Source organism: Diceros bicornis, chromosome 18 (genome assembly GCF_020826845.1).
Source record: "Diceros bicornis minor isolate mBicDic1 chromosome 18, mDicBic1.mat.cur, whole genome shotgun sequence".
Classification (NCBI taxonomy): domain Eukaryota; kingdom Metazoa; phylum Chordata; class Mammalia; order Perissodactyla; family Rhinocerotidae; genus Diceros; species Diceros bicornis.
In genome coordinates this window covers 55,357,286-55,381,642 of record NC_080757.1, presented here as the reverse complement: position 1 = coordinate 55,381,642, position 24,357 = coordinate 55,357,286, and the positions used below count along the sequence as shown (strand labels likewise).

At 52.4% G+C, this 24,357-nt stretch overlaps 2 protein-coding genes across 9 annotated transcripts in view; one reads left to right on the top strand and one right to left on the bottom strand.

Moving 5' to 3' along the window:
• TMEM104 (transmembrane protein 104) overlaps positions 1–18,083 on the bottom strand; it is a 60,609-nt gene extending 42,526 nt beyond the window's left edge. Inside the window, exons 1-8 of one of the 3 annotated variants that reach the window (XM_058561540.1) lie at positions 18,006–18,083; positions 17,320–17,439; positions 8,667–8,788; positions 6,088–6,169; positions 5,282–5,378; positions 4,325–4,405; positions 1,070–1,169; positions 519–627 (exon numbers count right to left, since the gene is read on the bottom strand). In XM_058561540.1, the coding sequence (XP_058417523.1) occupies positions 519–627; positions 1,070–1,169; positions 4,325–4,405; positions 5,282–5,378; positions 6,088–6,169; positions 8,667–8,788; positions 17,320–17,364 (636 nt within the window). In that variant the 5' untranslated portion in view covers positions 17,365–17,439; positions 18,006–18,083. The other 2 variants (XM_058561541.1, XM_058561542.1) reach the window with 2 other exon arrangements.
• A 176-nt stretch (positions 18,084–18,259) lies between these two features.
• NAT9 (N-acetyltransferase 9 (putative)) lies at positions 18,260–22,824 on the top strand. 6 transcript variants are annotated; one of them, XM_058561537.1, is made up of 7 exons: positions 18,269–18,277; positions 18,911–18,996; positions 19,883–19,992; positions 20,557–20,700; positions 21,295–21,354; positions 21,563–21,657; positions 21,768–22,824. In XM_058561537.1, the coding sequence occupies exons 2-7, from the start codon at positions 18,920–18,922 to the stop codon at positions 21,900–21,902; spliced, it is 621 nt and encodes a 206-aa protein (XP_058417520.1). In that variant the 5' UTR covers positions 18,269–18,277; positions 18,911–18,919; the 3' UTR covers positions 21,903–22,824. The 6 variants fall into 6 exon arrangements, with proteins under 6 accessions (XP_058417522.1, XP_058417520.1, XP_058417519.1 ...); XM_058561536.1 differs by lacking the exon at positions 18,269–18,277 and adding an exon at positions 18,286–18,395 and having other exon boundaries at positions 21,768–22,823; XM_058561534.1 differs by lacking the exon at positions 18,269–18,277 and adding an exon at positions 18,286–18,395 and having other exon boundaries at positions 18,760–18,996; positions 21,768–22,823.
• The last annotated feature ends 1,533 nt before the right edge of the window (positions 22,825–24,357 follow it).

The window sequence follows — 24,357 nt, the reverse complement described above, 5'->3', positions numbered from 1 at the left end:
TGCAGGCAGCAGGGAAGACAGAGAGAGCTGGGCTGATCCTTGCCTATCTGGAGAGCCTGTTATAGTCAGGGTCAACCGTAAGATGGCTCAGCCCTGCCTACCCAGTCAAGGAACCCGGCATCCACCCATATCCTCCTGGGCTGGTCAGGAGTAGGTCAGAACATGGAAAGTCTCTGGAAAACTAGCTCTGGCACTCTTAGAGAGCTTTGATAAGAGTGCTCCTCACACCCTGAGCTAAGTCTACAAGAGTTCACAGCCCTGTAGCTGGCAATGTCTTGAATGCCAACTCCAGACCACATAAGAGTGAGGCCTGGTCACCAGGACACTCTGGGGCTAGAGTCTCAGTGACATGAACCAAGGCCTGGGAATTAGCCAGAGTGTGGAGCTGTGCAGACTGGCCTCTCTGGGGATGGAGTTCTATCAGAAAGTAAAGGTGGTTCAAATGCCCCTGACCACCCTGGAGGGCCTGACCAGCCCCAGGCTGAGCGGGCCGGAGGAGCAGAGGCGAGGCCACTCACCAGGTAGATGCGGTAGGCGTCCACTCGGCGCAGGGGCCCCCAGCACAGGTCAGTGTCATTGTACCTGGTGTCGGCCTCCACACCACAGGAGTCGTTGCCAGTGGTGCTGCTGATAAAGAGAACAATGGCTCAGTGTGGCCCTCCCTGCTCGGCTGGAAGCAGACACGATGTAACACTGTTAATTATTAGCTTATTATTAATTAGAACCTCCACTCCCCCCACAGCTGCTCTAGGTCCAACAATCTGACTTTTCATGAACCACATTTCCCTGTCTTCTAGGGCATGAACCGACTTGTTCCTGTCGCACCATCTCCCAGCAACTCAGGAGCCCCTGGTGGGAATCCCAGTCATCCCCCCGTGGGGCAGGGAAGGGGACAGTAGTGTGGAGCATATCTCCAAAGGACAGAATGCACAGCTGGCTGTGAGGCATGTAGACAAGGGCCTCGGCATCTACGTTCTTCAGATGCTGATGGATTTGCTGGGTGTCGTGCTTCTGCCCTGACTGCCCAAGGAGCCCACTGGCTACAGCTAGCATCGGGGGGGACACTCACCAGGTCACCTGCATGAGGGAGAAGGGCACGGCGGCAGCATAGATGGCCAGGTCCCCATACAGGTAAATGATGATACAGAAATAGAACAAGTTGACCCCCACTGAAAGGAATGAAGTCATCGGTCAGGGAGGCATAGGGAGACAGTTACATTCTTTTGGACCACTAAATCTCTGCCTCTCCCATAGCTTTCAGTTCTCCAAGCCATCTACTTTCTCCAAAAAGAGTGGGAAAATGACCCCAAAGTCCTGCGTCTTGCTCTGACTGGCTACACCGTGATGGTGGCAGGAGACACATCTGCTTGTGACTGTCACCTGAGAGGGGCTGAGCGAGGCCTGGAGGAGCAGAGAAGCTCTGAATCCAGAAAGGTGCAGGGTGAGTGAGAGGCACAGACCGATGCGGAGGAACCGAGGCACCTTTATGCCCCAGCAGCTCAGGATAGGCTGCCTGGGGAGAAGGAGGAGAGATGCCCCCAGTCAGGAGCCTGAACCTCAGAGCTCGCCTGGGCCACAGCCCCCCTCGCAGCCAAACACAGGGCTCTAAGACAAAAGACTGCTGCTGAGGAACTGAAAACCAAAGAGAAGACAACAGGAAACGGCCCAGCTTCTGACGCTGAAATCAAGAGGGTAAAAAGCCCTGGATTTCTAAAGACCAAGTGCCTCTTTCTGAATCTGACCAAGCACCCAGCCCCCAGTGGGGTGGGGGGCAGCCTGGTGTGCTGGGGAGAGGGAGTGGTAGGAGCGGGCACTCAGGACAGGCTCACTTTAGGATGCTGACCGTGGAGGGTGCACGAGGTGGAAGCTCCCTGTGCAGAGGCAAACCCTGGTCCCCTCTCCCTCCAGGAGGGGCTGAACTAGGAGTCGGGAAGGCAGGCTCTAGTTCTAATCACATCAGTCTCACTTCCTGCCCCTGGCAAGTCCCTGGGCATCTCCAATCCTTTACTGTGAGAAGAATTCCACTTGTGCTAAATTCCATATGTGAGTCCAGCTGTAAGGACCAAGTGTAAAAGCTCTGAAAAAAGCATCTGACCCTACAACCTCAGGGTCACGGTCTCGGACAGCCAGCCTCTAATTTCTGTTGAGACTGACTGCTCGTTTTTGGTATCACTGGTCTCAAGCTGCTGGCTTCTCTGAGAACAGAAAGAAAAATGAAGTGACAGTTTCCTCTAATCCTGGTGGCTCAGAGGAGGCTCCAGGGTCCCTGGGGGAAAGCTGGGGACATGTTCCTCCAGGGCTATTTGAGGTAAGCTTGCTCCTAGGAGTCTGGGGGAAAAAGACCAGGAAAATATGGTTCTTGCAAGAACCCAGGAGGGCCTCGGAATCCTCACTGTCCAAGCCCAGTGGCCCCTGGGGTCTGCCTGCCACTCACCTCCAGGCTCCAAGTACAGCCCGTGTCCCAGTTTGTTTTTCTGCTCAGAGCCATTGCTCTCTGCAGGGAGGCACTGTCCTCTCCCCATCCCAACCTTTCTTCCACCTGTCCGTGGACTGGTGTCAGCTATTTATAAACTGCCATTGGTCCTCCCTGATCAAGGAATTTCATTACTAGACACAAAGTGGGAGGGAGAATGGACTTCCTGAGAGGACTGCAATGACTAGCCCTGGCGTTTCTAATGACAAGAAACGAGTCTGGACCCCAAGGGAGCCTTTTGTGGAGGGTGGCAGCCCTTCCAAAGGTGAAGGTGACAGTCTGTGATAGAGCAGAGTGGTGGTTTTCAACTGGGGGCGATTTTGCCTCCTACCTCTCACTGGGGACATTTGGCAATGTCTGATGACATTTTTGGTTGTCACAACTCAGAGGTGCTACTAGCAACTAGTGGGTAGAAGCCAAGGATGCTACTCAGCATCCTCCAGTGTACAGTACAGGCCCCACAACAAAAATGATCTGAGCTTGAGAAACCTTGGAGCAGACGAGAAGAAGGCTTCCCCTAAGTGTGAGGCTGCTCTCACACGAATGTGTTTATTTTCTATCATATTTGGGTAAACCGGGAGTCTAGTCAGTGGGGGAAAAAAAGACAAAACAAAACCACTAGTTCCTAGAATCCTTAAAGAAGTCAGGGCAGAGTGTAAAACATGAAAATTAGAAAGGAGGTTTAAAGGTCTATGTTGTCCCTCCAATGTGCGTTTTATTTCAAAAGCCTGCATTTGGAAGGAGACCGTGCATGGCCGCCAGGAGGAAATGTTTCCGCTCTCTTATCTCAGTCTAATGCGATGGGGGGAGAGAGAAATGGAACAAAGGAAAGCACAGAAGCGGGCTGGTCACAACCAATTTGGTTTCGATGAATTCTCAAAACCCTCTGTGAGGCTGGTGGGGGGATGGAACCAGACCCTCAGGCATCCTTTGATGCGGACAGTCAGATCACACCGCCTATGATAAATGGAATGCTTAATGTCCCCAAAAGCAGTCAAGAAGACTCTAGTTTCTACAATCCACCGCCCTGGCTCTAAGTCAGTGCAGCCACAGTCAAGACCGCAAAGAACCGGTGGAGATGCCCCCTCTGCAAACAAAGGGGCAGAAAATCTTCTAAGATAACTGCGAGGGGAAGGATTTATTGAGATGTGTCTGACTCTCTATGAAGGGGAAACAGACAGGATTGGATATTAAAAAACTAAACTCTTAAATAGCTTACCTTCTAAAAGAGCAGTATTTGCCATGGAGGTATAAGATGCTGTGGCTGAACACCCAACAACCCAGCACCTGAGCTGGGCTGGATCCTTTCAGATTGTAGCCGTCCCTCGCAGAGGGCGAGGTCATAATTAGTTGCTCAGATTCCCAGGCAGCAATGGGCCCCTAGCGCCCTCTGCTGGTCACCTGGAAGGCATACCCAGGCATGTGCACAGCATAGCTACCACTGTCACAAGGTGATTGCTCTGTGTTGTCCCAGCAGAACAGTCCAGAAGAAAAGAAAGACAAGTCAGAGGCAATCAAGCAAGAGGTACAAAACTACCAGCCAGCCTCCATCGGCTCCCTTCGCCAGAAATCTGCTTAGGATTCTTGACCTCTATGTCTAGTAAGAGCTAAGTAGCCACTTTATTCCCACAATGATGAACGGGGAGGAATCCAAAAAAACAACTTGAAGCACTTCAGGCCTCTCAGCAAGGTGGCTTCTCAAATGCACTGGGAGCAGGCGGACAGTGCTCCTCCACATTGCCTGCCCCATCCTGATTCGTCAAGGTGGGACTCTCATTCCAAGTGCCCAGGTCTGTAGGAAAGAGCCAGCTCTCCCTTTGTCCTTGCCCCACCTCAAGAAAGAACCGATACCTTTACTGAAGAACATGGAGGCCATCTGTCCCATTTCCACCCGGTCTGTGATTTCAAAAAGGTTCGAAGATCCACGCCTCTCTGTGGAGCCAAAAGGACAAGGAAGAAGAAGTGGTTCTTTCACTTGTAAAAGTTCCTAGAAGGGGGTGTTGAGCTCATTGAATTCTCCCGAATAATGAAATTTTCAAGCATTTCAAACTCTCAAGAAAACTTTTCCTAATGTTTTCTGCTTGAAACATTTAAAACAGCCTATAGAAAGGGATCCCAGGGGGGCCGGCCCCGTGGTGTAGGGGTTAAGTGTGCGTGCTCTGCTGCTGGCGGCCCGGGTTTGGATCCCGGGCACGCACCCATGCACCACTGGTCAGGCCATGCTGTGGTGGTGTCCCACATGAAGTGGGGGAAGATCGGCACGGATATTAGCTCAGGGCGTCTTCCTCAGCAAAAAAGAGGAGGATTGGCAGGGATGTTGGCTCAGGGTTGATCTTCCTTACAAAAAAAAAAAAAAAAAAGGGATCCCAGGGAAGCTCATTGTGGGGTGAGAGAGAAAGCTGGGACACTCAGCCCTGGCTCAGCTGGAGCAGGGATGGGACTGCCATCCCTGGTGAGGGTGCATGCGTGCTCACGTGTGTGGGTGCATGTGTGGTGGGACGGGAGGAAGGAGAGAAGTCAGAGACCCAACGTTGACTTGAGCCTCCAGCGTGCACCAGGCACCGAGATTAAGTGACTTGCCCAAGCTGCAGATGTTAGTAAGTAGTGGAGCCACAGAGGTGAGGCCGGGGCCCCAGGCTCCAAAGCTGTGCTCTTTACATGCTACCACGGTGCTTTCCAAGAAACCAACCACAGGCAGGAAAAGCTAGAGGGTCTCTGCAGAGAGACTCCCCTGGGGACCTCTCCATGAGGAATGGGAACCCCGTGGGCCAGAGGGAAGTGCGGGCCAGCCCGAATCCCAAGACTTACGCACAGACAGGATGGGTCGCTTCTCTGCCCGCTCATAGTTGTCCTGGATGAGAACATCACTGTCAGAGGCTGTGGAGGAGTCATCATCTTCCTCCTCCTAGGAGGCAGTGGGGAGGCGGAGAAGGAGGGGGAACAAACAAGGGAAAAAGGAAGAGTACGTAATTACAGAAACTGTCTGGACAGTGGAGAGCCTGTTTCCTTTATTTCTTTCTAGAAGGTCTCTTATTAGGAAGCTCTCAACACTTCTGTACTGTCACTTTAGAAGGCACAGACAGGGCTGGCCCCGTGGCTTGGCGGTTAAGTGCGCGCGCTCCGATGCTGGCGGCCCGGGTTCGGATCCCGGGCGCGCACCGAGGCACCACTTCTCCGTCCATCCTGAGGCTGAGTCCCACATACAGCAACTAGAAGGATGTGCAGCTATGACATACGACTATCTACTGGGGTTTTGGGGGAAAAAATAAATAAATAAAAAAATCTTAAAAAAAAAAAAAAAGAAGGCACAGATACACTTGGATGTCAGATCTGAAGCTGCAGCACAGTTCCTGGGTACAGAGGTTCAGAATGACTGAGCAAGCTGAAGGTGGGGGCAGGAGGGAACCACGATGCAATGTTAAAAGAGCAGAGGCTGCATCTGTTCTGTAAGCTCATGTGGCTGTCAGGCTTCAGCTCCGGGACTAGGGTCTTGGGATAGCACTGTGGACACGAGCCCTCCATGCGTTGGCAGGGAAAGCAGTGGCTGCTGAGGCTGCCTCCTTGGTACATGACTGGACGGGGGCACTGCCTGGAGACAAGGGAAATACACACACCTGGTGATTTTCCATCCTCTTCCAGTGGAGCTGAGCGTTGGCTGCTGCCATGGCCTCCACTACAAAGGTGGTCGTCACAAAGCTGCAGGGGAAGGCCGCGTGTTAATTACCAAAGGCAGTAGGAGGCACAAAGTAAAAGGAAAAGTCATTTTAAGACCTGACCAACAAGCCCGAAGATTCTCTCTTCTGAGAGCTGTTCCCTGGGGAACTTTCAAGATGGGTCTGACCTGATAAGAGGGTGTGTGTGCATACGACGCCTTGTGTGCTTGCCTTGACGTCCCTGTTGACATTCAGAATGTATTTCTGATGAAATAAGCTGAGGGAGAGAGAACGAGCCTGGGGGAGAGGTGTCGGGGCAATGTGGTACTGCACTCCAAGAAGGGGCCGGTTGTGGGCAGAGGTGGGGGACAGACACTCTCTGATGCTCTAGGTCGGGAAGAGGAGGCTGATCCACAAAGTGCCCTCCCAAAGCTCCTGGGAAGGGCAGCAGGCAGCTCTCACCTCTCCTTGCTGGGAGAGAGACAAGCTACACACACTGAAGGAAGGGGCACAGGCAGGGATAATTGAAAAGGATGCTTGGCTTACGAATCCGTTCCCTCTTTTTTTTTTTTTTTTTTGGCAGCACTTTTACTTTCCTAATAATCTGGCTAATAGGAAAATAAGCTTGTATTTCTATGGCCCGAATCAAAAGAGAGATTGGGAGGTGGCATCAGACATTTGCTGACAGTCAGACTAGGGTGAAAAATCATCTTTTCTTTTCCTCTTAAAGAAAATGGAGAGACCTAGACGACGGCTGGGATGCATGAATGCTTCTGGAAGCAGAAGGTATGGGGAGGGCTGCCTTTCTGCTAATAAAACCCAAGGAATGAATCTCTCCCTGCTGAAACAACCTGGACGGAACATTCACCTCCTTCTTTCTCAAGGCCTGCACGGCTCTGCCGCAGGACGTGACCCCGAGCCCTCCCCGAGTGCTGTCACCTGCTGCAGGCTGACTGCTCAGCCCAGCAGCCGGGTGGCAGGTGGGACAGGAGTAAAACCCACATACACTCCATCTCAGTGGTGGGGGGGCAGCCAGCTCTGACACTGCCATTCCAGTCGCCTCAGCACCTCCTGGAAAAGTTTCTCATTATCCTGCCTAACTGACCATTTTAAGGGCTTTAGATTTTCCCTTCTTTTTGGAAGTAAAACTAAAATCAATCTTAATTAAGGCATAAAGAGGCTTCTCATGATTGCACAAAGCCAACTCATTGATCATGTTCAAACATAAATGGGTTGAGCCAGGAGGGGGCGTGGTGGCCCGTACCTGTGGGCCCCCAATAATCGCCTCCCATTCAGATGGCTGTCTGTGCTGAAGGTCCTTTAAAGGGGACAGGAGAGTCATAGAAGGACAAGGACTTCTAGGGCTCTTGGCTGCCAGTGCTTGCAGTATGTAATGAGTCAACAGTACCCAAGGTTGGCCCCAGAACAAAACGTGTGAAGAAACTGAAAAACATGGGTGTTTTCCTATCCCATTCAGCCTCATCTAGGTCTTAATTTGCTTCATCTACTAAACTTTTTTATTCTTCCAATAGGAAATACTCCTTTCTCCTTCCAATCTGCTTAAATGCTGCCCTCCATGACCACTGACCACCTACTTAAAATGTGATCACCCCCACCCTCCTTACTTTGTGTCTTTTTCCATATGACTCATCACCTTCTAACTAACTCTGCAGTCCACTTATTGATGATCTGCACTACTTATTGTCCATCTCCACCAAAGACAGGGAAGTCTGTGTGGGCTGGGATCTAATCACACTGTTGGGGGCACCTCGCGCAGGGGAGGTGCGAAACACCCCTGGCGGTGTTTCCAGGTGTTCCCTCTCATCTCTTTTTTGCAGCCTGTAGATTCCTACCTGGTTGAGGGGGCTGGAAATGCTTAGTCCTAAATCCATCACTAGTCTGCTAACTGACTTCAGACCTGCACGTGGAATCCTGGAGAAGAGCCTCCAGCAGAAGCACTGGTGGGTGAGTCCCCCACATCTGGCTCAAGGAACGGCGCCCGGGAAGGCTCGGGAAGGCACTGGCCTCCTGCCTGCTGCCAGGCACAAAGCGAGGCGAGATCAACACTTGATTACATGTGTACCTGTGCGTTTATCACTTACTTTTGAACTATCTTAAGCAAATTCTAAATTCCAAGCTGATTTCCCATATCACCTTAAATGTCTGTCAGATTCTTCTTCTGTGGCTAGGTGGTATTTTCTCAGAGAACAAAAATTCATGGTAACATTAATAAAGTATACAGCAGGGCAGGTAAACATGCCGGGAGGAAACACGTGAGCACCACGTGAAACATTCCAAAGCCTAAGTGGATGTCTTAATTTTTAACTGATCAGGGTTGTGCAACCGCTCCATCAGCACGAGACACTGGATACCTGTGTATCTCCCTTCCTCTCTCTGGGCCACCTGGTCAGACTCACTCACACAGACATCTTCCTGCCTGCCAAGTACGCTGCCTCACATTAAGGAAGAGAGGTCGGGCTTCCTGGGCAGGCTCCCTCACCTTTGCTCCCAGCCCCCAGCCCCGTATGACAGCCTCTTACCTCATGAAGCCCAGGAACACCAGCAGGACCAGGCTGACAAGCCACCCAGCGGTGGCAAAGGCCTTGGGCATGGTGAGCGCACCAGTGCCCACGATGAGGTTAAACATGTACACCAGTCCAACCTGGAACCAACAGAAGTGACATTCAAGCCCAGAAATGAATTAACCTCTCCCACTAACGGCTCCCAAGGGTGACCCTGGGAGACAGCAAAACTTCGGAGGCCAGGAGGCCAGACTTCAGACAGGGAAGCAGGTAAGCAGGGAGAATTCCACTTAGGTTCCAGGGAGGCATGCTCTGCAATCGGATGTTGGGGACCAAACATTAACACTCAGATAGGGGCCGGCCCCATGGTTCAGTGGTTAAGTGCGTGTGCTCTGCTACTGGCGGCCTGGGTCTGGATCCTGGGCGCGCACCGATGCACCGCTTGTCCAGCCATGCTGAGGTGGCGTCCCACATACAGCAACTAGAAGGATGTGCAACTATGACATACAACTACCTATTAGGTCTTTGGGAAGAAAAAGGGGAAAAAAACAAAAAAACACTCAGATGACTAAAGGCCCCTGTTCTATCAACCTTTTCAAAATGTCTCTAATGAGCAGTTTTCTTCTCCACTTCTGCTGTCATCATCCCCATCACCTCATCATTTCATATTATTCAAAGCTGCGTCTTAGATGTTAGCTCTCTGCTCAACCAGACTGTAGGCTTCCTGAGGACACACCATTCTATCTGGGGTACCTGGCACAAGGATGAACCCACAGTGCTAATCTCAAACAAACATCCACTTTCCCAACACCACTGAGCAGGTGACCCAACCCTCCTCTCCACGCATCCCTGCCATTGTCCTCTGGGACGTTGACATTCATGCTGATTCCCTCTGCCTGCCTCCTCCCCATACTAACTTCAGGGATTTAAGAAAAAACTGAGATATAATTCACATGCCGTAAAATTCACCCTTTTAAAGTACACAGTTCAGCGGTTTCTAGTATATTCGCAAGATTGTACAACCAGCACCCCCATCTAATTCTATTTCACCACCTCCCCCTAAAAACCCGTACCCAGCAATAGCCACTCCCCATTCCCCCTTGCCCTGGTCCCCGGCAACCAACCTCCGAGCGGAACTGCCGGCTCACTGACTTCAGGTTTTAAACTTAACTCTAATTCACACCAACGCGACTCTGGCTCAGTTAATTACAATTATTCCTTTTTCAAGATCTCAATCATGAAAGTCCGTTCTCTGACCTGAAGCCTCTGCCTTCCACAACCCTGTCCATTCCCACTGAACCTCCTCTGTCCCCATCAGAACTTCCAGTCCCCCAACCCTCCCTACCCAGAAAGCCACCTCCATTTGGCCTCACTTACACTCTTTGGCATCATTTACAATCGGCTAGTTCCACAAAGCACACACACCCCGAGCTTCCCCCTCCTCACTCTTCCCTGTTCTAGCATTTCTGACGCCCACCTCGGATACGACCCACCGCTGCTTCCTCCACTCCCTAACACAGAGCTGCCCAAGGTTCCCAGCATTTTTCTTTTTCTTATTATAATGCCTGGCCCCACAACAAATGACGGTTCCTTCACCTGTGTCGCCTTCACAGCATCAGATTTTCTTTATTCCTCACCATGGCCTTCCGAGCATTTCCCATGTAACTGCTCCAAACCCCAATCTTCAAGCTCCCAGACTCACAGCCCCCACGTCTCTCAGATGAAGGCTGCATCTCCCGTTTTACGGAGGTGACTGAGGTCATCTGATAGGCAGTTCCCACGCCTCACTCCTTCCTAGCTCAAAAATCAGTGTCTGCGTCCTGCCTGCCCGCTCCTTGTCTTTGGGGAACACATGTCCTTCCTCCTTGTGCTGGCTCAGCCCTTTTTCCTAGAATCCTGTCCTCCTACCAGCTCCTCCCCTCTGCCTACAAATGTCCTGACAGCTTTAAAACATCACCCTTTCTTTCCCTTCACCAAACTCAGTGAAGAAGCGACCTATAGCCTCTTCTTTCATTTCCAAGCTCCTGAACTCGGTGCTTTCCATCCCCAGAACTCTTTTGAAACTGCATTCTTAAAAATCACCAATGACCTCCATTTGCCAACTCCAATGACTTTCTTAGTCTTTATTCTTTCTTACACTTCTGACATTAGTGGTCTCTTTTTCTCTCTACATAACTTTTCCTCAGCAACTTCATCCAATCCTATGGCTTTAACCCTCATGGCGGGACAAAAGATGACTGTATTTCTGTTCACGTTAGCGTTTCTGCAGACCTCACCCAACTGCCTGTGAGTCACCTCTGCCTGTACATCCCATCAACGGCCTCAGCCTCCTTCCGTCCCCTCCACATCCCGTCCTGTGGCCACCTCTCGCTCCTCTTCTCATTTGCAATTCAAACTAATAATCTCTGGCCTGGCAGTAGATTCCTAATGGTCCTCCTGTACTCTACTAAATTGGTTGACTTACTGTTTGCTTTACCACTTGTTTCTGATCATTTAAAAACAACAACAGGGGCCGGCCTGGTGGTGCAAGCGGCTAAGTGCGCACGCTCTGCTGCAGCAGCCCCGGGTTCGCGGGTTTGGATCCTGGGCGAACACCGACGCACTGCTTGTCAGGCCATGCTGTGGCAGCGTCCCATACGAAGCGGAGGAGGATGGGCACGGATGTTAGCTCAGGGCCAATCTTCCTCAGCAAAAAAGAGGAGGATTGGCATCGGATGTTAGCTCAGGGCTGACCTTCCTCACACACACACAAAAACAAATAAATAAATAAAAACAACAACAAACACCACGTCTCTGGGAGCACCTACTCATTTTTTTTTTAATTTTATTTATTTATTTTTTTCCTCCAAAGCCCCAGTAGACAGTTGTATGTCACAGCTGCACATCCTTCTAGTTGCTGTATGTGGGACGCGGCCTCAGCATGGCCGGAGAAGCGGTGCGTAGGTGTGCGCCTGGGATCCGAACCCGGGCCGCCAGCAGCGGAGCGCGCGCACTTAACCGCTAAGCCACGGGGCCGGCCCCTGATTTCTCATTTTTACTTCCCCATTCTTAGAAAGAAGCATTTTTTGATATTTTAAAATTTTTCTAAACTATCCATGTCCTGAACTCTTTATCAGAAACACACAAATTGGGGCCCACTCTCTCAGCCTCTGTCGATTTTTTTTTTTTAAAAAAGAGATAGGGAGCGGGGCCGGCCCGGTGGCGCAAGCGGTTGAGCGCGCACGCTCTACTGCAGCGGCCCAGGATTCGCCGGTTCAGATCTGGGTGCGCACCGACGCACCGCTTGGCAGGCCATGCTGTGGCAGCGTCCCATATAAAGTGGAGGAAGATGGGCATGAATGTTAGCCCAGGGCCAGTCTTCCTCAGCAAAAAGAGGAAGATTGGCAGATGTTAGCTCAGGGCTGATCTTCCTCACACACACAAAAAAAGAGATAGGGAACATCAACTACCATTTTGGGGCCCTTGACAGGGAGGAAGGAGGGGCTGGCAGTGGTTAGGAGGGCCCGGCTCTGGCAGGTGTTGACCGGACAGCTGAATGCTGGACAAATGGGAGGGTGCCCTGTGGAGAGGAAAGAGCCCTGCCCACAGTCCATTTACACTTGGCACGGGCACCAAGCCCTCAATTCCCACCCAGCATTTGGGGCCCACTCAAAAGCTGCTTCCACCACAAAGCCCTGCCCAGTCTCCCAAATTAGTCTCACTCCTCACAATTTTTTTTTTGAGGAAGACTAGCCCTGAGCTAACATCCATTGCCAATCCTCCTTTTTGCTGAGGAAGACTGGCCCTGGGCTAACATCGGTGCCTATCTTCCTCTACCTTATAAGGGACGACGCCACAGCATGGCTTGACAAGTGGTGTGTCGGTCCGGGCCCGGGATCTGAACCTGTGAACCCTGGGCCGCCAAAGCAGAATGTGCGAACTTAAGTGCTACGCCACTGGGCTGGCCCTACTCCCCACTTTTGAACCCCTGTAGCAAGAACACTCCTCATGCTCTAGTCTGAGTTTTCGACGTTGGTGTATTTATCTTTTCCCCTTTACTAAGTCTGACACTCGTTGTGGCCGTGGCTGTGGCCTGTGTCTCACTTCTCTCTGCATTTCTCAGGGTACCTGGCACGGAGCCTCAAGATAGAAATCCTCAACGGAGCTGGCTCAGGTTCTCTCTGACGCGAGTCTGACAGTCTTCACCCCGTTTTAAATATCACAATCTCAATTTGATCCCATAGACAAATCCCAGAAGGATTAGAACAAGTTTGAATCGTCTTCCTATAGCTCTTGATTGGATCATAACACTGCCGTGATGTGATTCCCCTGCTGGGAGTCCTGGCCCAGGGTGGTGTTGCGAGAATAAATGTGTGACAGCTCGGTGGGGAACAGGGCACACAGCCCATCACCGGCCTTCTGAATTGGAAGTTCCCAGCGTTGGCTTTTCACAAGTGATTGCGAATGTCTGTAACAAACTAATTTTTACTTTCATGGGGGTTAATTTCAATCACTGGCACTCTGAGGGTAGTATATCCAAGTGTGGGAATGGGTCATTTAGCTAGCTCAGTTCTGCTCATTCACTCATTTATTCAACAACTATCGAGAGCCTTCCATGGGCCTGGCCCTGCGCTGGGAGCTGGGGATACGACGGCGAGTAAGACAGACATGGCCCTTGACCTCATGCAGGAGGAGAGAGACAACAAGAGAACAGTGATGACCACCCCACAGAAGCGTTCTGAAAGAACCAGGGCACGGTGACAAAGAACAAAGAGGAAGCACTTTAAATGAGGGGGACTCAGGAAGGCCTCCTGGTGACATTCAAGCTGGGACCTGAAGGATCAGAAAGAGCCGCCCAGGCACAGGGCCATGGAAGAGACTTCCAGGGAGGAAGGCCTAAGGTGGGAAGGAGGGAGGTAGGTTCGAGGAGCTCTGAGGCTGGTGTGGCTGAAGCACAGCAAGTCAGGCAGCCAGGGCTAGACGAGGCTGTGTTAGCCTGCACAGGACCCTCGTGGACGTGACAGGGAGTTCGACGTTTCGCAGGGTTTTAAGCAGGGCACTAAGAGACCTGGCCGCAGTCGGTGACCTAACATCTGATCCCTTTGCAGCTTCACTCTCTGCGTATAGCTTTTATAAGCAGCAACACTTATGGAGAGTAGAGTCTTTTTTCCTTAGGGAAAATGGCCCTGGTGATGGTTCTCATGATGGAAGTAAAGAGAAAGGAAAGAGTCCTAAGAAAGTGACGGTTCTTAGCCAGAAGTCTTATGGGGAAATTAAATGGTAAAAGAGGCATTTGTAAATTCAGGGACACCTGAAGGTCTTGGGATGTAAAGGTCAAGGGTCTATCGTAGAGCAGGGTTCCTCAGCCTCGGCACTACTGACACTTGGGGCTGGATCGTTCTCTGTTGTGGGCCTGTCCTGTGCATGGCAGGATGTTCAGCAGCATCCCTGCCCTCTACCCACTCGATGCCAGTACCTCCCACCTTGCCCCTGTGTCGTGACGATCACAAAAGTCTCTAGATATTGCCAAGTGTCCCCTGGGGAGCAAGACTGCCACTAGCTGAGAACCACTGAAAGACAGTGAAATAAGCACGCTCCCAACAGAAACTTCAAATAAACCTCAGTGCAAACGGCCCCTTAAAAACTTTACAAAGAAGTTAATTAGGGATAAACTGTTGGCAGTTGGGAACAGAAATGGGTAATCCCATTTGTCTTGCATTGTTGCCAGTTTTTAGTTCTGAAGCAAGCACTCTGTGCCAGGTGGGACTCAGGGAATCCTACAGGATGATGTAGGACTTCTTCTTCCCGGCAAGAGTTAAATCCTCTTGACCTACAGTAGACGTGACCAGTAAGGACCAATGATGAGAAGCAGACTATGGAGGGAGGAAGCAAATCTGAGCTGAGCCACAGGCCGGTCAAAGGCAGTGGTGGGGCAGGAGGAAGAGGAAGGAGACATTCTCTTCTGCTTACATGACAGTTCTGTGGGGACAGCCTCCTGGGAAGTGTGGCCGAAAGCCGAGGAACAAAGTCCTACTGCAGTCTCAGTAAAGAAGACCTATGCATGCTGTGGCCACTGCAGGCCATACGGAGTCTCCTCCCATCCTCGACTCTTCCTCCGCGGCTGAACTGCAGAAGGCACAGTCCCTGTTGCTTGGGACAGCTGACCCACGCCCTACGCTCTAGGGAGTTCAGCGCAGCGACACAGTGGCCTGACCTCCTGCCTGGCGGCCTCACCCACAGACTTGCACGAGGCAGGGGTCATGGGCATCTTTCAACAGCTTCCCCTGACAGTTGTCAAAGGAAGCGGAAGGCAGCAGAGATGCAGAACCAATGACTAGGATTTCAGACTGTGAAACAAGCGCCTTTCCCTTGAAAGCAACAGTGACGATCCTCGGCAAGACCAGGCGGCAGAAAGTGGCCTCGGCAGCTGACTCTTGTAGGCGGTGATCCACCTCATCCTTGTTTTGGTCACATGGTCCCTTCAGTCCTGAGCTACTCCTGGTCCCCGTAAATGGGGAAACAGACATGTCTGTTCTGAGATCACTTATGGGGGGACATATAGGCCTGAATCATGTTCCTGTGTCCAGCACTATCCTTGAGAGGGTCTGTCATCTGAGTCCCCTGAGAAGCTCATCTGCCCATTACAAATATTTTATGCAGAATAATGCAAGCTAAAGCAAACATCCCTGACACCTAGGAAGGGAAAAAGAACTCACCACAAGGCAACATAGGGGTAAGGAGAGGCTTTGTGTTGGAAATGACCAGGTTATGGACACATTGATGAATTCAGGGCAGCCAGAGCAGGTTCTGCCCACACTGCGCAGAGCAGGGGGTTTCAAAGCAGCCTCTACAGATTTATTTATTTATTTTATTTATTTATTTTCACCCCAAAGCCCCCAGTAGATAGTTGCATGTCATAGCTGCACATCCTTCTAGTTGCTGTACGTGGGACGCGGCCTCAGCATGGCCGGAGAAGCGGTGCGTCGGTGTGCGCCCGGGATCCGAACTGGGGCCGCCAGCACCGGAGCGCGCGCACTTAACCACTAAGCCACGGGGCCGGCCCGAAAGCAGCCTCTAAAGCAGAGTCAGTTCCACAGCCTCTCTGGGCTCAGGGGTTGATGACCCTTACACCCTTCTCCTGGTCTCAGGGGATCAAGGACTATTCTCCCAGGATGGCAGAGCTAAGGAAACCTGAGGAAGAAGGCGTGTTCTCCTCAAAACCTGACTACTAACTCCTGGCAATGCCACCTCATCCTCAACACCACCCATCTCTGCCCTACTCCCCTCACCGGAAGGGTATAAGAATACATGCAGTTGTTTACAGCAAATGTCCAGAGTAGGCCCTCAAACAGAGACCTCAAACAAAATCAAACACATAGAAAATGGAGGGGAAAAAAAAAGGCAGAACCAGCTGAAGCTTTTATGCCTCACTGCCCAATTTCCTCTGGGCACATACTGGCCTGTGAAATGATTACTTGAACAACTGGAGACACAAGAAAAGTACGCATATCAAAGGTTTTTCCTTCCCCAAACTCACTTATAGAAATGACTCATCTTTAGGTTTACAGATGTTGTGAGAAGCAGCAGGAACCGTGGTGACTTTTATGGACAGTGTGGACATTTCATTGCTGATAACAAGAGAAGGCTGTGAGCTGTCACACAATTCCTCAGATGACAGGGACACAATTGGACTCATTCCAAGGTTCAAGAAAGACTTCTCCTGATAAATTACTGAGGTGAAGGAGGCTCCTCTGGTGCTAAACATGAATGGCATAGACCCAGCAGAAAGACCCTGGTGTGAGGAAGGCTTTTTTCAGCTGTTCTCAGATGCTTCCTTATCCACCAGACCACAGCTCTGGAGTCTGTGAAGCTAGCAGAAACAGAGCAGGGATTCCTCAGGCTAGGAAGGTCAGTGCAAAGCAGGGCAGCTGTTTGAGGCTAGGTAAGTTCTAGAAAGAGGACTCCTACTACTTAAGGCAGTGCTGCTTTTCTCCAGGATACTGGATAGCAATGTGAGTCAATCATTTGATTATTTCAATCCTCTAGCTACTTATCCAGGCAAGAGGATTCCATGATGTAACCATGACCAATCTTATATTACACAAAGAAGATAAACTGAGTGTATGTGTATGTAGGGATGTGTGTATGTGTATGTGTGTGTGGGTAACGCAGACCCAAGACAGGGAGAAATCAATCATTCTAATTATTCTAATTACAGACTCCACCAAACCGCAATTGGAGGTCTGCATGATTTCTCTGCCTCTTACGCCACCCAAGACTATAAAAGTTGTGCAACTTAAAATTCAGCTGAAAACCAAAGTGGTTTTCAAACTGCAGAGATGAGCAAAATCCAGAGTCAACAGCTGTCAATCACCACCCATCTGAACTGCTGCACAGTTTGCACGTGGTAGTAGCCCTGAGATAAATATTATAAAGAGTTAGCAAGTCAGTTTCGTTTTCTTGACCACTCTCTGATCAATATCTAAAAAGTGAACTAACCTGACTCTCATAATATGTTCTGAGCCAGGACAGCAGCAACATGGCTGCTGCTGAATCGAGTTCCTCCGCCCTGGCTTTCACCAGGGGCTAAGCAAGCAGCGGCACTCACACGACACTCCATAGGAAGCAGTGTGCTTCTTTAGAAGCCAGGGGCACTGACGTGGGCAAAACAGGTTCTAAAAGTAAAACTCACGTAGGGAGAGTAGAGCTCCCCGGTCTCTGTGATTTCGCCCGCCATTTCCAAAAGTGAGGAAGGGTCGGTGGGCAGCCGAGGTTCCTCTTGTGCGGGGGCGGCGGCGGCTGCTGCAGCTCCCTAAAGCAAAAGAGTAGACTTCAACTTTCTGATGGACCCCCCCCCCCGTCCTTGTATCACAGACACTTATGGCCTCAACAGCTGTCACAAGACAGCCCAAAGGGAAGGGTCTCCCTGGATGACTGACACCTGGATGGTTTTTCCTAACCTTTTCCTTGCTGTGCAGGGCATGAATGTGTTCAATGCCGCTCAGCCTCGCCCACCAGAAGCACCCCCTTTAAACACTCAGCGGTGGCTACGCCCATTTAATGAGAAGAACTGCGAGCTGACTACCACACAGTGCAGCCCAAGTAACTGCCTCCTCCGCCTGGGGCAAGGGGCTGGGGGCTTTCCTAGATGGCCTCCCAACCCAACTCCTTGCCCCAAACCCTCTCCTTTTTAACGGGGCCTCCACTCCCCGTCCCCCAATATGCCTTCTGCCCTGCCTTAGGGCTACCCACCCTCAAGCCTTCCCCTCTTCTCAAGAGTCCCGCTCCGAGCCTACCCCCGACTTGTTCCTCCCTCTTGGAGGAACCCCGAGTCTGGTTCCGCCCCAGCCCATCCCACCTTCCCGCCCGGCCCGACACCTGCAGCGCAGCTCGCTCCGGGCCGCCACGGCCTCTGCCTCCGGCCCCTCGGCTGCCACCAGCACCAGCTGTCCCACACCAGCGCCCACAGCGCGCATGCGCCTGAGCCGGGAGCCCACCTTTTCCGCAAGCGCCTTGGGCGGGGCGTCGCGCGCTGATTGGGCGCCTCGCGGAGGCGGAACCGGCATTGGGCCCTGGTGGCTGCCGTCTGCGTGGCGGAAGTGGGCGGAGTGCGGTCACACTGGTACGTGGGAGGGGCGGCTGTCTGGCAGGTAGGGAAGCCGGGCTGCTTGGGACCTTCTGGCGACGCTTTCGTCGGCGGGGAGTGGGTGTAAACTTCGTCATTCTAGGACCTCGGTGGCTGGCAGAGGGTTTCGAGGAGAGTAGCCGGTAGCTCCACACAAAGGGGAGGGGATTGAGAATTTAAGCCTGCCTCACCCTAAAGTTGTCTGGGAGATCTGGCTCGGCGTCGGGAAGAGGGCGGGCCGGAGCCCGGTGGGGTAGTCGCAGGGGTTGGAAATAGGTTCAAGGCAGGGCTGAAAGTTGATCCTGGGGCGGAGTCTCAGGACTGGAGCAAGTGGTGGGAGCTTTGGGGATAGGTCTTGGTGCTTGGGTTTGCGGTATCGAAGTTCTGGGAGGTGGGGCGGAAGGCACAGGCAGAAATGGCAGCCCCGGCTTGGCTTCTTAAGATGCGAATGAAGGATTGTTTAATTATCTTTAACCAGCCCGGTTCCCGTTTTTGCAAGGGGTTTAGGGTCCGCGTTCTCTGAAGAGTTTGGAAGGAAAGAAGGACGGAGGCTCTTCCGACAATAGCCCCAGGAGGCATTTAGTGAATTGAGAGGCCGGCTCCCCCCTAAGTGGGAGGAAACTCAGGTTCCGGAAGTCTTTGCCCTCCCCACCCGCAGGCTGCTACCATGAGGTTAAATCAGAACATCTTGCTGCTGGGGAAGAAGGTGGTGCTGGTGCCCTACACCTCAGAGCATGTGCCTAGGTAACCGTTACACGTGTCATGGGGTGCAAGCCAGCTCTCCAAGGCACAGCGAGGAGGGTCAGCCTTCTTTAGCCCAAATCTCAGAGGCTGTCTCCTCTGAGAGGGAGAAACATTGGTGTGAGAAGTAATTACACACAGAAAAAAGTGAAAACTGAAGCAGAGGACTATGGTTTTCCTGGAGGAAGTCACCCATCCCCCTGATTTTCCCTTTCCACCTCTCAGCTTCCTTTTTGGCCTTTCAGTAAGGAATTATTGTATGTAAACTAAATGTGTGTAAGAAAAAAAGATATTGTCTTTTCACCTAATTGTAAATTGGTGCCATTGAATATGCTCAATTCTTGGAGAGTAAACGTTAGCTTGTTATAAAACTGAGCTGTTCTGATGTCTATTGTTTTGAAAGGCCAGCACTGAGTCACAGGGTGGGACTCTTATGGGGGCAGTTGGCAAATGTCTGGTAGATTGAGATGGTGGTGGTATAGGGGTGTATTCTCTATTTGTAGTTTTTCTTTTTGGGGGTTCCTGGTGCTTGGCCTTTGTGGAAATCTGTCTAGCCTTCTTTGTTGAAGTCGGCTTGCCATATACTTCCCCTCAGGAATTTGAGGAATGTTTAGCTTCAGACTGCTCCCCTGCACAGACCCCTGAGACAAGGACGCTGGACAGGTAGAACTGATTCCAGCTGTTCTCTTGTAGGACTAGCCTGGCTCTAGGTCTTCTACCTATGGCCCTTTGCCTTAGGAGCAGTTGTAACCCTTTGGCTCTTCTGTGAGCCCTGTGTTAGCTCTGTGGGGTTTTCCTTTCTACTCTCCATTTCTTCATCGCATGAAGTGTTAGACCCATGTTTCTGAATGGATCCTGCATGCCGAAGGCTATCTTTCTGGCCTTGCAGATACCACGAGTGGATGAAATCAGAGGAGCTGCAGCGTCTGACAGCCTCTGAGCCGCTGACCCTGGAGCAGGAATATGCGATGCAGCACAGCTGGCGGGAAGATGCGGACAGTGAGAAGCGGAGGCCCCAGGCCGGGCTGGTAGTGGGAGGGCTGACTCCAGAGGCAGTCTGCAGGTTCCCTCCCTTCCTCCTTCCCAGCTGTAGCCTTTCTGGGGCCACAGAAACTTTGTGAAAGGCGCTTCGTGAAAAGCCTGGAAGGTGCCCGAAACCCTTATGCTCTGATGCCCACTGAAGCTGGTCTCTGTGGCTGATGCTTCTGTCCTCTTCCCCACTCACGGCACCAGGCTTGGAAGGATTTAGAGGAAGTAAAGCGTTTTGGGCGCTGGCTGTAAATTGAGACCCTGCCTCTCATGTCCCTTTCCGCAAGCCCAGTGAGGTTACTGCTCTTCTTTGGGTCCCTCACTCTCTGCAAATACAGCTGCTGTTTGGAGAAAGCCCTCGTTTCCTGCACGAGGCAGACTTAGGGGTTTGTAGTCAGCTGAGAGAAGCTCTGGCCCGCCTTTGCTCCTGCCAGGCTCAGAGATGATGGGAGTTCTCTGGCTTGGGTAGGAAGACTGTTCTCACTGCGCTTCTTTGGGGAATATAGGTGATAATCCTGTCGCCTCCCTCCTTAGAGTGTACCTTTATTGTGCTGGATGCAGAGAAGTGGCAGGCCCAGACAGGCACCACAGAAGAGAGCTGCATGGTGGGAGATGTGAACCTCTTCCTCACGGATCCTGGGGACCCCTCCTTGGGGGAGATTGAGGTCATGATTGCAGGTTCGTTCCACCTGGCCCTGCCTTCCCCACCTTCTGGCCCTCGGATCTGCTCAGAGAGCTCATTGGGAGGCTCCGGCGTTGGTAAGCCCAGCCCCTGGCTGGGGCAGACTGCCGCTTGGTACCCTGTTAGCCTAGTGGTTCACTTTATTCCCTTCTTATGCTTAGGTGGGAATTTAACCTTTGGTTTTAGGTCTTCAAACTTCAGTCTGGCCCATCCTTGGGATGGGCTGGGGACCCTCCAAAAATAAATGATCTTCCCCAGAGCATCTTCCCATGCTGTGGGAGAACCCCCTCCAGTTTCCGTGTCTTCTTGGTCCCCAGCCTTCTCCTAGGAGGCTATGTGACTGTCCTCATGAGGCAGCACAGTGAGGTTAAGGGCTCAGCTTTGGGGTCAGGTTGCTGGGTGTCTCCAAGCTGTGAGACCTTGGGTGTTAAATGAGAAGTCATTTAATTTCTCTGTGCCTGTCTCCTCATCTGCAGAATGATGATAACATTTATGAACTAGAGTTGTGAGGATTCAGTGAGATTGTATCTGGCAAGTGCCTGTGCTGGACTCTGGCGCACGGTGTCAGTGATTGTTGTTGTTTCTCCTAGAGCCCAGCTGCAGGGGCAAGGGCTTTGGCACTGAGGCTGTTCTCATGATGCTGTCTTATGGTAAGGAAGTCCGAGCAGACAACGTGGGGGAGAAGTGGCCAGGCCCCAGGTGAAGGCTAGGGCATGTGAGGAGTGAACCTTCTTCGGGCCTAAGGATTGGGGGCAGGTGACAGATGCCTCTACTGCAAACTGTGACAGGAGGGGCAGGGAGTGCTGGGGGGGGGGCTTCATCTTGCAGCTTGTCCCTCTATCTCATCTCCTCTGGGAGGTGTGACCAGGCTAGGTCTGACCAAGTTTGAGGCTAAAATTGGGCAAGGAAATGAACCGAGCATCCGGATGTTCCAAAAACTTCACTTCGAGCAGGTAAGGCTGTTGCTGAGGGAGGGTGAGGCCTGGGTCTGGGTGGTGGGACCCGGTGGTGCCCGAACTTGTGGATGTAACTTAGCCAGCCCTATTCTCTCTGGCTCACATAGCTGGCTGTGAGCACCGTCTTCCAGGAGGTGACATTCAGACTGATGATGAGTGAGCCGGAGCGGCAGTGGCTTCTGCAGCAGACCAGCCATGTGGAAGAAAAGCCCTACAGAGATCGGTGGTTGGAGCCCCACTGATAGCCGGCCTTGTGGGCAGCCACCCTGTGTGAACGGGGGTGTCAGGACCACACACTCCAGAACATCAGAACCCTGCAACAGGAGGTGAATGGTCAGGGCCTTCAGGGCAGAGTGCTCCTGGCCCTGCTCCAGGCTGGGAATCTCCTTTTGGGGCCTTTCAGACTCTGGGCTGAACTTGCCTTGGCCTCTCTGAGGCTGGCAGCGACTCCAGGGCCAGCCCCTCCTCCTGACCAAACCTGGACTCAGACTCTCGGAACCTGGAGTGGACAGCATGAATCTATGGGAGGAGGTAGGGTGGAAGTGGGAGCTGGAGAAGAAGGGGGGCCTGCTGAGTGGGCGGGACCTCCCTTCCACCTGGAAGGCCAGAGGCTGGGAGTAAAGCACACTGTATGGCCAGCTTTCCCCGTGTTCTCACTGGGCCCATGTGGAAGTGAGCTCCCAGGAGGTCAGCCTGCAGTATCTGGTCCATTGTGGTAGGAACGGGGCAGGGGTAGCTCAGTCCTCTTTTGTCCTGCGGAAGCGGGCTGGGTGTGACCTCGGGAGGTTTGGAAATCCTGGGACAGACAAGTGGCTTGGAAAGTGGGCAAGTGTCCTTGCTCCTTCTCTCTCGTCTTTGGAGCCAGTTTTGAGTGTCGAGTTAGTTTGGGATACAACTCCTTATGACTGGAGAGCACCCTTCTGCTGATGAAACTTTGGGCCTCCTGCTCAGTTGCAGGGGCTGCGGGAGGAAGCAAAGGCCACTCAGCTGTACTGTCCCGAAGGCACCTGTGTCCTCCCCCTCGCCACTCCTCACCCCTCCACCTCTGGGAGCAGCTGCACCTAACAAGGCCACGAGGGGGTGCTGGAGGCACAGGTTCGGGATGGCCAGGCTGCCTGGCAACGGGTGCTTAATAGAGCTAGGCTAGGTCTCCCCACCTCGGAGGAGGACACCTTTTGACTTATTTATTTATTTATTTTCACCCAAAGCCCCAGTAGATTGTTGTACGTCATAGCTGCACATCCTTCTAGTTGCTGTATGTGGCACACGGCCTCAGCATGGCAGGAGAAGCGGTGCGTCGGTGCACGCCCGGGATCCGAACCCTGGCCACCAGCAGCGGAGCGCGAGCACTTAACCGCTAAGCCACGGGGCCGGCCCACCTTTTGACTTCTAACCATCCCATGTGCACTGTCATAATCTAGGGTGGCCCTCAAGAAAGGCCAGGCACATTTCAAAACACAGTCATGAAAAACTCTTGAGGGCACGTAGGGCATTTTCGAGGGAAGGAAACAGTCCCAGGCAAGTTGAGGTGACTTGCCCAAGGCTTCAGAGCTCACGATGACACTGGAACTATTGCTGAGGTCACTCAGCTCCCAGTCCCCTTGATCCTGGCATCTCACACCAGACTATGTATGTGAAAAACTAGAATCTAAAACGTGCCTGAATTGAAGACACGAACTTCGCTTGCTGGGGCCCCCTTTGTACGATGCCCCTGGCCCCTCAGCCATAGGAGTTCCCTCTGAGCCACCTGTTCCTTCCACCTGTCGTCAGCTTAACCAGAGTCAAAGGTCCTAGGGCTTCCCCACCCAGCAGGTGATATAGGGAGGGGCCCCTCTACAGCCCCGTAGGGCAGTGTTCAGGCCTGATCACCTGAGCCCTCCATCAGGGTTCAAAGGGTAGAGGCAAGGGTGGGTGGGGGCAGGCCAGGTGCAGCCAAGCAGGGCCCAGGGTGATTCGTGCCAGGATAAGGATTTTGGATGGTTCCTCTTTTTTTTTTTTTTTATTTATTTATTGTTTTTCCCCCAAAGCCCCAGTAGATAGGTGTACGTCATAGTTGCACATCCTTCTAGTTGCTGCATGTGGGACGCGGCCCCAGCACGGCCGGAGAAGTGGCGTGTCAGTGCGTGCCCGGGATTGGAACCTGGGCCGCCAGAAGCGCAGCGCATGCACTTAACCGCTAAGCCAGGGGGCCGGCCCTGGATGGTTCCTCTTAAGGCTGGTGGAATCCAGACTCCAACAAGGGGCCAAGATGGTCAGATAGTGACCGGTCCTCTCAACGCCGGAGGGTTCCACAGCTCCCCTCCATGGCTCACTCTCTCTTTACTTGTTCTCCTCAGTCCCAGAAACCTGGCTTCTGAGTGGTCTCCTGGTTGAGTGGAGAGTAGCCTGGGGCCAACTTCCCTTCCTTCTCTCTGAGCACCTGCCCTGGAACCTCCCAGCTCAGCAGCCTCAGCCCTTGCAGGCCACCCTGGCAGACCTCCAGGATGAGGCCTGAGGTGCCAGGGGTATATGGATCTGTTGTGGAGGAGCAGGGCATTTTGCCCTTGGAAGGTCGCTTCTACCCCACATGGCATGTCCCAGGGCCCAGCTGGCCAGGTTTGTTTTCCCCTAGGCCTGGACAACTGTCCTCCAATCAGGTACATGGCCAGATAAGATAGAGTATCTGGCGCCAGCTCAGGCCACTCCTGGGAATCCTGC